Source organism: Mesoplodon bidens (genome assembly GCF_964165515.1).
Source record: "Mesoplodon bidens genome assembly, chromosome: 10".
Taxonomy (NCBI): Eukaryota; Metazoa; Chordata; class Mammalia; order Artiodactyla; family Ziphiidae; genus Mesoplodon; species Mesoplodon bidens.
The window spans coordinates 86,254,474-86,268,591 of record NC_138172.1 but is presented as its reverse complement, the minus strand read 5'-3'; the positions used below and the strand labels follow the sequence as shown (position 1 = coordinate 86,268,591).

At 45.5% G+C, this 14,118-nt stretch overlaps 3 protein-coding genes across 3 annotated transcripts in view; 1 reads left to right on the top strand and 2 right to left on the bottom strand.

Moving 5' to 3' along the window:
* Positions 1 to 3,293, top strand: part of ALDH5A1 (aldehyde dehydrogenase 5 family member A1) — a 28,068-nt gene extending 24,775 nt beyond the window's left edge. Inside the window, exons 9-10 of the mRNA XM_081245510.1 lie at positions 651 to 709; positions 2,721 to 3,293. Coding sequence (XP_081101636.1) covers positions 651 to 709; positions 2,721 to 2,926 — 265 coding nt within the window. The 3' untranslated portion in view covers positions 2,927 to 3,293. The remainder of the gene's footprint in view (positions 1 to 650; positions 710 to 2,720) is intronic.
* The window catches only part of GPLD1 (glycosylphosphatidylinositol specific phospholipase D1), an 87,634-nt gene extending 79,126 nt beyond the window's left edge, over positions 1 to 8,508 (bottom strand). The window contains exons 1-2 of the mRNA XM_081247414.1: positions 8,401 to 8,508; positions 4,104 to 4,183 (exon numbers count right to left, since the gene is read on the bottom strand). The gene's annotated coding sequence lies outside the window, so the exon portion shown is untranslated. The remainder of the gene's footprint in view (positions 1 to 4,103; positions 4,184 to 8,400) is intronic.
* A 4,231-nt stretch (positions 8,509 to 12,739) lies between these two features.
* Positions 12,740 to 14,118, bottom strand: part of KIAA0319 — a 71,363-nt gene continuing 69,984 nt past the window's right edge. The window contains exon 22 of the mRNA XM_081245384.1: positions 12,740 to 13,410. Coding sequence (XP_081101510.1) covers positions 13,232 to 13,410 — 179 coding nt within the window. The 3' untranslated portion in view covers positions 12,740 to 13,231. The remainder of the gene's footprint in view (positions 13,411 to 14,118) is intronic.

Genomic DNA, 14,118 nt, shown 5'->3' with positions numbered 1-14,118 from the left:
CGATGATAAAGCTCGAAGAGACTGCATAAGGCTTCCATACTAGCAGTCTCATTGCCAAGGGGAACAGACCCCCAGCACCGTCACACTGTTCAGAGCATAAGTGGTGGGGCCGACACTAGAGCCCTGGGCCCCAGTGGCCTCTGGATGTTTTCCTTCTCCTACATTATGGCTGCTTCTAAAGTAGTTGTTATGATCGGTACATTTCTATTTTGTTTTTTTTTTTCCCGGCCCCGGCTTGTGGCTTGCGGGATCCCAGTTCCCCAACCAGGGATTGAACCCGGGGCCACAGCAGTGAAAGCGTGGAGTCCCAACCACTGGACCACCAGGGAAGTCCGATCGGTACATATTAGTCTTCTTAGTAGGTAGCAAGAGCCGTCATCCTTTTCTTAAGGCGTTTTGTTTGACATTCTCAATACTCCGCAGTTCCCTGTGTGCCTCCCGATCTCCTAGAGGAGATGAACTGGTGTTGATCCGAGCTCGCTAGCCTTGAACTCTGCATGGCTGCAGTGAGTGATGTTTTCCTCTGGACTCTCTGCAAAGCTCTGGTTAACCCCTCGCCCTTATTTGGGAAACAAATCAGGAGGAAATCAGCTGGTTTTCCTTACTCTCCCCTTAGGGATTTTGCTGATGACCCACCTTGACTTTGGCAGGTTTGATACAGAGGAGGAGGCAGTGGCGATCGCTAACGTGGCCGACGTCGGGCTGGCAGGTAGGCATCCGTCCTCGCTCGGTAGCTGTCATAATCACTTCTCCAGCTGATGCCAGGGTGGCCTGTTAAACGTCACCCTGGGTTTTGAGAAGGCAACTTCATTGGAGCATGTGTTTCATTGCTTTCCCAGGGGCGAGGGTGGGCTTGTGCAAGTCCATGTTCTTTTGCCTCGTTCCCGGATGCAGGATGGGGGCTCCCTGGTTGGAGCTGGGTATGGTCGTGGGAGAAGAAGCAGTGCCTGGTATCAGGTGGAGAATCACATGCACCCTGTAAGTCCCATGTTCCCAGAGGCTCAATGCCTGGAAATTCCAAGGGCTCTTCCTCCCATTTTGTGTGGCTCCTGGAAGCCTGAACAGAAGAGATAGCGCCCGACCTCACAGAGAGCATCAGGGGCAATGAAGGAAGTGAAGGCAGCACAGGCAGAGGGAGCCTCACAGGGTAGCTGCCGTTCCTTCAGTTTGGACATGGACAAGGTGGCCACAGAATGTACCCTATGACCCTGACAAAATTATATGTGCATAAATGCACTCAACAAGGGCTTCCCTGGTGGCGCACTGGTGAAGAGTCTGCCTGTCAATGCAGGGGACACAGGTGTGAGCCCTAGTCCAGGAAGATCCCACATGCTGCAGAGCAACTAAGCTTGTGCGCCACAACTACTGAGCCCGCGCGCCACAACTGCTGAGCCCGCATGCCACAACTACTGAAGCCCACGCACCTAGAGCCCGTGCTCCACAACAAGAGAAGCCACCGCAATGAGAAGCCCACACACTGCAACGAAGAGTAGCCCCCGCTTGCCACAACTAGAGAAAGCCCGAGTGCAGCAATGAAGACCCAACGCAGCCAACAATAAATAAATGACTTTGTTAAAAAAAAATAAGGCATTAAAAAAATGCAATCAACCAATCTGTATTTAGCATCCAGAGTGAATGAAGTGCTGACGAAGATACAAGATACAGCTGTGCTCTATTGGAGCTTCCCCTCTGGGTGGAAGAGAACTGCTGATAACCAGAGGAAGGCCGTGCACACTGTAGGGTCCCTTACTTTGCTGCTGAGACTGAGTCTGCCCCTACTCAGAGAGCCTAACGCTGGAGTAAGGTGTGCACAAGTGCCTCCATAACGCTGAGTCTGGTATTCCTTCCGTCCCTTCTCGATGGGATGGATGGTGGAGGAAGCCACACTCCGAACCAGGTCATCAAAGATGGGCAGGATTCTGGTTGTGCAGAGATTGGAGGAGAGAGATTCTGGGCAGAGGGGGACCAGGGGTGTTAAGAAGTGAAGTAAGATAAGACAAAGAGGACTGGGTGGACAAGTTTGGTGACAGTGGTTGGTGCCTGGAATAGTGGAAGATAAAGCTGAAAATGTTGACTGAAACCACGTTAGGGAGAGTTCAAATACCCACCAGAATTTAACCTTATTTATAGGTAACAAGGAGTCACTGGAAGGTTTGGGGTTAAAAATATCACGTGGATAATCTGACTGACGTGTGCAGGATGCTCTGAACAGGAGGCCACAGAAGCTGCATTCATTACTGTTACAGTCCTGATAGGAGACGGTGAGAGCGCTAGTGAGAGTGGAACAGAAGCAGAAAGATGATTTCCAAAGGTTTTGAGATGAAGACGTGCACAGGACCACCTCGGGGCTCCACATGGGAGCAGGGAGGGTTCCCGGCCCGCATGACTAGGCAGATGGTCATCCGTGGCATCCTCAGCTGTGGACATGATGTCTTTAATCAGGGGTCCCCAACCCCCAGGGCCACAGACCGGTACGGGTCCGCGGCCCATTAGGAACCGGGCCACACAGCAGGTGGTGAGCGGCGGGCGAGCGAGGGAAGCTTCATCTGCCGGTTCCCGTCACTCCCCCACCCCGCCCGCTCGCATTACTGCCTGAACTGTCTCCCCCTGCTGTCCATGGAGAAACAGTCTTCCATGAAACCAGTCCCCGGTGCCAAAAAGGTTGGGGACCACTGGCTTTAATGACCATTCTACATCCATGTCCTTTATCCCCATCACAGGTTATTTTTACTCTCAAGACCCAGCCCAGATCTGGAGGGTGGCGGAGCGGCTAGAAGTCGGCATGGTCGGCGTCAACGAAGGACTGATCTCCTCCGTGGAGTGCCCTTTCGGTGGCGTGAAGCAGTCGGGCCTTGGGCGAGAGGGCTCCAAGTATGGCATTGATGAGTACCTGGAGCTCAAGTACGTGTGCTTTGGAGGCTTATAGGATTCTTTAGTTCTTTAAAAAATAAAAAAGGAAGCTTCACCACAGGTATGGGGACATGCCATCCATTATTTTAAATAAGCCCATAGGGTATCTGAATTAGGATTTTTTTTTTTAATTTGTTATCTAGAGGTCAAATTTTAGTAAGGTCAATTTTTTTTTTTTTTTTTTTTTTTAAATGCGGTATGTGGGCCTCTCACTGTTGTGGCCTCTCCCGTTGCGGAGCACAGGCTCCGGACGCGCAGGCTCAGCGGCCATGGCTCACGGGCCCAGCCGCTCTGCGGCATGTGGGATCTTCCCAGACCGGGGCACGAACCCAGTGTCCCTTGCATCGGCAGGCGGATTCTCAACCACTGCGCCACCAGGGAAGCCCCTGAATTAGGAATTTTTTAAAGCTCATCCAATCTTCATAATCTTAAACAGATGCAAATCCTCCCCCTCCCCCTACCTAACTAGGGACCAATATATGCCATGCGCCTGAGGCCGCAGACTCCCTGAGAACCAGCGTAGGGTTTATAGAATGAAGCCCTGGACCCCATCACAACCCCCTCTGCCTTAGAGCAAAGTGCAGCGTGAGGCCAGCCGGCCCCCGCAGCCCCATGGTCACGGCTGGATCACTGCCTGGGCGCACTAAAGACACTTGCTGGGTATTCCGGGGTGTTGCTGCAGAGGCTGAACCACTCATTTTTTTAAGACTTCAGAAATAGCACAGAATTGCCTGTGTTTCTTTGAGACATGAAGGAACCCCTCTCCCTTTTTTGACCATTTTTTAAATTGAAGTCTCCATGGTCCTAAATTAACTGCTTAAAGGTTTTTTCATTTCTGTGCTGTTTTCCATGTCATGTTGTTTCCGTTAGGAAATGAGCCTAAGCATAAAGCACAGCAGCAGCAGCTTGGTGGGATGGATGGCCCACAGGTAATGGCCTGGCCTGGCTTTGTCTCCATGGATGTGCCATTCAACCCCTCGCTGCCCCCCCCCATCCCTCAGGAGAGTGGAGATTCTATACATGCCTTATTTAGCTCCATGGGCTACTGTGAGCCTCAGAGAAAGTGAAAGCGTTTGCCAAAAAGTAAAAATTCAGTGTAAGTGCAGGAGTCGTCATTATTATGAGCAGCACCTCCCAGCCCCGCTTGGGTGTCTGGCAGTGGCTTGGCAAGGTGAGCGGAGGTTGGTACCCACCTGCCCAGCACCTGAGCCTGAGTGAGGGCTCATCACCTGCAGCCTGCTATTTCAGTTCTTAGGAAGTGCTGCTCCTTCACCTGCAAAAGAGCGAAAGCACTTTCATGACAATAGTCCCAAAAGGAAAAAGAATTTCCATAATTGCCAGTTGGAAGAGGCATGAGGTTTTGCCCTTCAGGCACCTTTTATCCAATAAGAGTTTTTATAGTTCATCATTTAAAAAACAAAAACAAAAAAACCCTATGACCACTGTTTCCTGTCACTCTGAAAGGAAAACTCTGATTAAAAACACACTAGGGGGCCTCCCTGGTGGCGCAGTGGTTGAGGGTCCGCCTGCCGATGCAAGGGACACGGGTTCGTGCCCCGGTCCGGGAAGATCCCACATGCCGCGGAGCGGCTGGGCCTGTGAGCCATGGCCGCTGAGCCTGCGCGTCCGGAGCCTGTGATCCGCAACGGGAGAGGCCACAACGGTGAGAGGCCCACGTACCGCAAAACAAACAAACAAACAAACAAAAAACACTAGGCTTTTCTGTATCATGTCTCCGTCTGGCCTGATATACAAGGAAAAGGAATAAAAGCTGTTCCTGGTAGAACAGACAAGGATGAGGCACCTCCTTTTCCACTCTCCCTGTGTGCACACCCCACTGACATTCTGTGGATATTCTGGGGAGCAGAAGGAAAACATGAATGAAACTAGTGCTAGAGGTAGTCACTCCTGGACCCAGCTGGGATGTAGCGTCCCTCACTGAGCCATGGGGAGCTGAATAGCTAAAGGTCTGAGATGTCCCTGTGCGCAAAAGTACCACGGCTAGCCTGGAGCTGCCTTGTGTTTGCCCTGGGTTACATCAGCCATCTCCCCTAAGGCCCAATAAGGAATGAGCTGAAATCCACCTCCTGGTAACATGCATTGCTCAGACCCTGTCCAGAATCACGTACGCATCGTATTGACAGTGAATTTCTACTTTTTAGTTTTAGGGTGGTTTTATGTAACACCCTAATTACTTAATATTTGGGTGTGTCCATCTGTTTGCTATTAACAATAAAAATGCTCTAACACTAGCTTTTAGAAGTCTGGAATACTGGTGCTTGAAATGTTTGGAGGAATATATTCAGCTACATTTGTAACTTTGTAAATCAGTGAATGTCTTGGCTGGGTGGCAGATTTTGAGTTTTCTAGCATATTTGGCTCACCAGGTACATAAATTGAGGGCCAGACACTCATTCCAATATCTTTGATTAATTTTGGAATTAAAATAATTTGAAAAGGAAATAGCTTACTGTTAGTAAAATTGTTCTGGGTTGTGGGGAAAACAGAGAAGTATTTTTTTTTACTTTTTTTTTTTTTTTCCGGTACGCGGGCCTCTCACTGTTGTGGCCTCTCCCGTCGCGGAGCACAGGCTCCGGATGCGCAGGCTCAGCGGCCATGGCTCACGGGCCCAGCCGCTCCGCGACATGTGGGATCTTCCCGGACCGGGCACGAACCTGTGTCCCCTGCATCGGCAGGCGGACTCTCAACCACTGCGCCACCAGGGAAGCCCGAGAAGTATTTTTAAATGAACATTTTGGGGGCTATTTTTCAATAAGGTAACCATATGTGATGGATTTTTTTTTAATGTATGTTATAATATGAAATAGAAAAGGACCATTAAACCAGGGGTTGGCTCACAGCCCAAATCTGGCCTGCCGTCTGCTTTTGTACAACGCAGAGCTAAGTACGGTTTTTATATTCCCAAAGGAGTGGTTGGGGAAAAAAATCAAAAGAATAGTATTTCATGACATGTGAAAATTTTGTGAAATTCAGATTTCAGTGTCCAGAAATAAAATTTTATTGGAACCCAGCCACATCCATTCATTTACCATGTATGATCTATGGCTACTTTCTTGGCAAAGTTGAGTATCTGCAGCACAGACAGTATTGCCCACAAAGCCTAAAGTATTTACTCTTTGGCTTTTTACAGAAATAATTTGCCAACCCCTGATCTAAACCAAGAGGGAGATATTGACCTTCCCCCGTTTATGAGGCATTATATCATTTTATTGAACACCTACTGTGTAAAAAATACTTTTCTGGGCCTTGCTCCAGTGAATTCTCACCAAGAACTTCCCAGCAATTATTCCATAAGTCATATGAAATTACCCAGAGAATGGGAGTCTATTGGCCTTGAAAACAACACTTCTCGATTTACGTTCCCCAGCTGTGCAGGGATTCTCATTTAAAAAGCTCCTCTGTACCTGTTATCTTTATCCATTTGAGTAGCTTTTAAATACAACTTTATGTCAAGCGCTGGTTCATCTACCTTTATTTTTATGTAAAGCCTCAGTGAAAGTAAAGATCAGAAGCACAATGCAAATAACTATTTTATTGTACACTTGAATCATTAACTTTAAACTGTGCCACATGACTGCCTTCTCGGAAGGCTGGAGCCCAGGGTTTTAACTGCTCGCGAGCAGCTATGGTAGATAGCATTTTACTTGAATGACATTTATGCTGTGATTTTTTGTGTGCTGTATTTTATGGGATAAAACTTGGGAATAAATGTAGTTGGAAGTGTGGAAATATTTTGTTTTTTAAACGTGCACATAATTCATTTTTCCAGTTTTTGATCATTGTATGTGTGTGTCAATGTCTTGTCAGCAGAGTTGTGCGTGTGTAACTAATAAAGGTTGAATTAACAGAATTTCCTCTTTTTATGTCAAAGTTTCTGGTTTGTGGGTTTTTTTCTTGCCAGTTCATCATTTGAGTTTACTTTGGAGATTATGAGACCAGTTTGGATAGGTATGCCACCCCAAAATAAGACTGTAGGAGTTCAGGACATGCCACCCCAAAAGATGCCACTTTGGCATAGGTTTTTTGTGAGCTGAAGGCAATTAAGAAGCAGATACAAGAAAAGCCCTCTCTTTCCTTCCCCCTCCATTTGCCTAAAAGCAGGATACAGATTTATAAAGGTGCTCCCTTCCCCGCATCAGGAGGGAAGGACAAAGGTTAATTCCCAGAGACAACTTCAGGCCCAATCAGCCTGGAATCTAAATAACAAATTTTACTAACTAGCTTTTATCTCCGCCCTTGAAAGCCTACAGCTGCTTTCCTCTGTCCTGTCATTTCTCCAGAGGTTTGTTGTTCTTTGTAGAAATGCTCTGTCAGCTGAAGTTTTAAGCCACCTCTTCAAGTTACTCATTTCTCCGAGTGTGTCCCATGTTTACATGAGATGTACATGTTAATAAACTTCTGTTTGTCTTTCTCTTGTTAAACTTTCATTGCAGTGGTCTCAGCCAAGAACTCAGAAAGGTAGAGGGAAAATTATTTTTCCTCTCCTACATGTATAAATGGTGCTCCCTTGACTAGTGTGTGAATCTCTTGGGCAGGGAACCTGCCTGGGAAATTTGGTACCCTAGCACTTTCCTACAGGACTGCCTGTAACAGGGAAGAACATTTTGCATTCTATTACAAGTTAATCACTAAAGGGATGTTGCCTATAAGCTTAAACTATACATAACGGCCCATCTCTGGGAACCCTGCTTCCCAGGTAATGAGCATTAAGCTAAAATACCTTTGTTTAGCTCACAGAAAACATCCTGACCAGGCCCACCTGTGAATGACTGCAAGGAGGAAAAAATTAACATATACCCTACAGAGGCAGACCCGAACCAGGAAATGTTTGATTTTACTCCCTCCCCTTTTAGTATAAAAGAAGCCTGCATTCTAACTCAGGCAAGATGGTTCTTTGGGGCCTGTTCTTCTCAGTTTGCTGGCTTTCTGAATAAAGTCGCTATTCCTTGTCTCTTGATTATTGGCCTGTTGTGCAGTGAGCAGTACAAGCTTAGACTTGGTAACAGGCCTGTCGTATGGTTCGCGCTCATTAAATGTTTGCTGAACTAAATTGAGAATTTACCTGGTTTGCGGGTGTGGTTGCCTAAGAAAGGAGTAGCCTCCAGCTTTCTCAAATTCACCAGCTTCTCTCCTCTACATGTGCCACTGTTATCCACTATGTACTTTTTTCAAAGGTTGGGCTTTTTGGATACAGAAATATTATGAGGAAGACATTCCTGAAACCCTGCCATTCAGATATAATCACTGTTAATTATTTAAACAGTATATCTTGTATTTTCATCCAGTGTTCATTTATATTCTAAGAAATTTCACGTGGCCTCACTGAATCCAAATTGTATCAGTAGGCCTTGAACAAAGGTAAGGTTTTCTCTGGAAGAAAGAATACACATCTCCCTTTGTCATTCATTTCTCTTAACCTGCTTTTGATTTTTAAAATTACTTTGTTACCAGGAGAAACGATCCACTTACCTCTTGTTGACTTGAAACAAATAGACTCCCAGATATTTCTCCAGCAAAGATGGGTTTGTTCGGTATCGGCAGAGAAATACAACACAGTGCCTGCGGCCACGGCGAGCCGCTTGCAAGCCCCTGCCCAGCAAGGGAAGAACACTTTTATAGGGAGGAAAGGGACGTTGGGAGGGTTCTCATTAAAAACTTCGTGACTTTTCATTGGCTGAGTCCTTACCAGGGAAGAGAAGTCTTCCTTCTTCCTGTTGGGCTTTACTATCATCACAGGGTGTGAGAGCTCCGCCTTCTGGTCGCCCGGCTCTATTTACTTGAAGTTTCTGTTCATTTTTTATACTCTCAATTTGTGGGTTTGCTCAATGCTTGGCCTAGGCCTCTGCTTAGAAGCAAGTGTATTTTCATCTTCCTACTATTTCTAACAAGAAATTTTCACCTGTTACAGCTGCTTTATCTCTGACTTAGCTTGCAACAAATTTAAAAAGCAAATTAGTTTGGTTTTCATTTGTCAAGTGTGGGAAACCTGCCTGGAAAAAGAACAGGTCCTGCATGGTCTGAGTGTTGAAAGGCTACAGGGATATTCTATTTGTGTGCTATTTATAAATTAGTGGAAATGGATTTGGAAATTGGTGGTCTGTAAATTTACCTATAATCCATCCATTTTATCAGCTAGCCAGGAAGGAGTAGCCACAATTTAGACCACAGGCAACACCACTGTCCCGGCGGTTTAGTGGACAAGGATGTTTTTTCAAATGTTCTGTCAGATTATATAAGGCTATGTGCTTTTTCCTGTTGTGCCAAGACTCAGCACTGCAACTCTGGGCTCATCTTCAGGAGAACAGAGGTAGTAACTCTCACCATGTAGGCTTCAAATAAAGGAAGCTTGGCTGTTCGCTAAGCTCATCTCAAAAAAGGAGGCTCTATGGACCATTTAGTAGGAGAAATGATGGTTTTGCCTTTTTTAAAAACTTGTTCCCGACTAATGGAAACGCTTCTAGTGTTTTGCGATTAATCATGAATCTGTATGTTTCCCCTCAAAATCTTTTGACTTTTTATTTTTAAATACAGTATTTAAAAACACTGTATTTAAAAATAAAATAAAAAAATAAAATAATAATAAAATAAAATAAAACTGTATCGTCCCTCAGTATCCGTGGGAGATTGGTTCCAGTACCCCCATGGATCCCAAAAGCCACCCATGCTCAAGTCCCTGATGTAAAATAGTACCGTACAGTCGGGCCTTCGAATCCGCGGTTCTGAATCTGCGGATACAGAGGGCACAGGGTAATTTTAAGTTTACAGGAAGTTGCGAAAGTAATAGATTCCTGTGTACCCTTCACCTAGCTTCCCCCAGAGCTTAACATCTTACATAACTAACACAATATCAAAACCAGGAAATACACACCGTTCATACAATCTTTATACCAATTTCACCAATTTTTCCATGCAAGAGTCATACGGATGATGGAAACTAGATTAGGGGATGTAGTTTAAGCACACACACACCTTAATCTAATTTGCACCTCCCCCAACTGAAGGCATTTTCCAGCAAAGGGTAGACTACCCATTAATGTCAGAGAAACCAGGGGAATGTACTCTTTTGACAGCCGGTAGGCAGCCGAATCTAAGCAGGGGAGAGAAAACAGGCAGCACTGAGCACTCTCAGTGCCTCCCCAAATCCTGTCCCCCATGGGGCGGAGGGAGCCAGGGGTGCTACTCTAGGCTCCAGCAAATTTTTTCTGTGAGGGTTCAGATAGTAAATATTTTAGGCTTGAGACACAGTCTCTGTTGAAACTACTCACCTCTATTGTTGTAGCACAAAGGAATGAATGAGTGTGCCTGTGTTCTAGTAAGACTTTATTTATGGACACTGACATCTGAATTCCATGTAAGCTTCACCTGTCACAGAATATGATATTTTTTTTCAACCATTTGAAAATGTAAGAACCATTCCTAGCTCCACCGGCTACACAAAACCAGGTCGTGGGCCAGCCTGCTGCCCCCTACTCCAGGGAAACCCCTCCACACAGAAGCATAAAGAGTAAGTATTCCCATCCTCCACAACAACAAGGAGGCATTACAGAGACTAGACACCTTTATTCAGATTAGCATATATGTTTAATAGTGTTATATTGGAAATGATACGTTGTCAATACATGGGGAAAAGATAACATTAAAAAAATAAAACCAAGACTTCAGCCAAAGCAGCTAAGAACCTCGTCAGCCTGTGAGCCCCACCAATGCCCTCTCCCACATTCTCGGGCCCTGCTTTTCTCATCTATCCTGAGCTACTAGTGGGCTTCATCTTCCCAAGACCCTTAATGCAAAGTGCACAAGAGAAGAATGTTGGCTGCCATTCCACCTCACGCTCTGCTGCTCTGCTAACGAGAGGACCCACCCACTTTCTGATCACTGGTGTGGTCTTTATTTCTGCTCCACCATAGATTCAAAATCCATCTGTGGTGGAAAGATCAGACCAGCGGGGCTGGAGACAGAAAAGGAGGAGTGACCTGGAGGGGTGGCCCCGGGGTGATCCAACCGAAGAGATGAGGCAGGCTTCTCTCCCTTTGTCTTTTGCTTTCTTCACAAAGGGAATTCTTGGTCCTAGGAACAAAACTTCCAAGTGGTTCAAAAGGTCCACCAGAATTTGCCCTCCAACAGTTGGAGGTGGGAGTTCTTTGTGTAGGGGAGGAGGGTGGACAGCATGGACTTTGCAGCTTACAAAATTTGCATTCGATTCCTAGATCCACCACTAATTGGCCGTGACCTTGAGCAAGTTACTGAAACTCTCTGGGCCTTCATTATGTGCAACACAAGAAGAGTATCTACTTTTCCAGGATGACTGTAAGGGTCAATGGCGTATGTAAAATACGTGTATTATGTGCATAGCACTTAACAGATGATCACTCCCTTCTCCATCACTGTGCTCTACTGACCTCATATTTAGGCTGCCATCCTCTGTGCTAGAAACTTCCAGTTGTGCACAAAAATAATATAACCCTGGCCACTGGGTAGGGCAGATTTTAAGTGTATGAAGCTAAATATTCATGTAAAAAGCATCACATTTTCCTTCTAACACCATCGATAGTATTGAACTGGCTGGATACACAGAAAGTGTAGACATAAGCAGAGAAATTATTTTAAAAATAAAATCACACTCCTGTGCTTTTTACTTTTTTTTTTTTGCCATTCCCTACAAAGCAGAATAATTAAAAATAAGGCGGTCTCATGAGGATGAATATTAGCAGCAAGAACAAAAGCACCGGAAAGCTTAATGTTTTTCAAAGGCCCCTGGGAACTGTTTTCTCTATTGTCCTGTCCTGATGATTTAAACCTGACAGTTTAATCACTTTGCTTCTCCACTTAGTCATAGCTAAGCAATCCTAGTTTTCCCCTAGTGTGACAGAAGCTTGTGCAACAGAATATTGCTTAGGTGTGGTCACGCTTGTCTGTGACGGGCCCCACCTCTCATTCTAATCTCTCCACAAAGAATGCCAAGGGCACCACCCAGGCCCCCAGCCTCAGGACCCCAGGCAGATGGGGAACGGTCATCAGCTCACCAACTTGTCAGGCTACAATGAACTCCAAGTCCTTTCTCTGGGGTGCTGCTCTGTGGTTGGCGATGCTTTAATTTTTTTTTTCATATATTTAAAATAAGATATTTAGTAGAAAATGGTTTAATATATTTTTAAACATATGAAGTGGATATCTATGTCAAGTTATTAGGGAAAGTTCCTGTAGGGGCCGAGTATCATAAGCACACCATCCTCATTAAGACTGATTGTATTTCAGAGTTTGGGAATACAGTCGGCCCTCCCCCACCCTCCCACCTCTGCATCCATGGGGCCCACATCCCTATGGGTCCTGCATCCATGGACACGGAGGCCCGACTGTATATATTACCAGGTTGCTGAGTCTTTATTCCTACTGATAGAGGTCCAAGTGCATGGCCTATAGCACATACTCAATAAATGTCTAAGGAATTAATAATCACTTTTCTTGTGTTTCATGTAAACTGGGGCTGAGAGAGGCCTCAGTGTGGCTTGTTTTTCTCAGAGAAAGAAAAGGTGAAACATGCTAAAATGCTACCTTCAATCTTCAACCTACACGTCAGCAAACCCCACCTTCCTCTCTGTTGCCTCCAGTCCTCGGAATACAATTCTTATTTAGCTCTCGTACTTCCAAGAGCAGCTCTGTAGAGAAAGCACAGAAATGGCGGTTGGCCGTAGCGAAGGAGCGAAAACAGGAAGCTGGGCTCTGTATGGGTGTCTCTTCAGCACAGAAAACTTGCTGGACAGAGGACAACCCATTCCTCAGATAAAGTATATATATATATATATATATATATATATATATATATATATAGACACACAGCCCTCGGACTCCAAGGGTCCTACGACAGAAACCACGCTTGAAAAGTCGTCTTTAAAGGCAATCACAGCTCCTAAGAGAAATTGGCCCTCTTTACATCATGTTGAACTCATCTTCTGCAAGTGTCTGCAGGTAGAAACAGGTTCGTCTTTCTCTTAACACAGGAACATAACATTGTGCCAGCTACAAAAACACAAACCTCTTCTAAGTATATACCTTAGCGTCTTACCCAACCTTTATTCCCAGTAACAAGCATCTCAGTTAAAAGAGCTATGTTTTTGTTTTGGTTTGTGTCTCAAAAACCCCAGGAAGACAGGTCTTTTAAAATATGGGGACACACCTCTAGCCCAGTGTGAAAGGATGGGAACACGCTATTCTAACAAGAGTTAGTTTTGTTTTTAACTCCCATTGACTGTCCTGGATTAAAGGATTCCTGTGGGCGTCCTTCCATTTCACCACTGCTCCATTATCTGTCCTTTGAGCAATAGTTGAAGGAAGCTCCGTTTCTGATGGATCCATTCATGGAAACCTTTGGATTCCCTCGCTCCATCCTCTCTCGGCTGAAGATCGTGTCCTGATCACTGTCAAACTCAGACTCAGACACCATCAGGCTGGAGTTGTGTTCTGTGCTTCGGTGCTTAATACCTAGGGAGAAGCAGACAGATGCATCTTGGGGGGAAGGTCATTTTCCCTCTCAGGTGCCCATCATTCTGGTCCCATGCACCGAGTCATGCGCTCTGCACATGCAAAACAATCACTTACAACGCAGCAGGTGGTTGGGGTTTCCTAGTGAGTATTAACAGGGGCTTTGGAATCACTGCTGAGCTTGAGCCCAAGCTTTGTCACTCACCAGCTGTGTGACCCTGGGCAAGGTACCTAACCTCTCTGGGCTTTCAGTCTCCTCATCTATTAAATTAGGAGATAACAAAGCATCTACTCCACGGGTTTATGGTGAGGGTTAAATGAACTCGTGCATGTAAAGCTCCTGCCGGCATTTACCACTTAGTAAGCACCCAATAAATGAAAACCGTTATGATTTTACCACTTGTTCCCCTCAAATATTTTTAGTAGAATATTTGATTGCTGGGAGTTAAAATAAGAGAAGGGACAGGTATGTGACCCCTGCTCTCAAAGAATTTATAGTGTCTAGCTAAGGATGTAAGACAAAGACGAGATGAGGGTTCATGACAGGCAAGAAAGTTTTAAAAATAAATTTTACATGAATCAAGAAGGGATAAGTGCACACTTATAAGCTTCAGGGATGGTTCACACAGGATGGGATTTGAAGAGAGTGAAGGGTTTGGACAGGAGGACGGTGGAGGAGCATGGAGTATGCAGAGGCATCCAGAAATA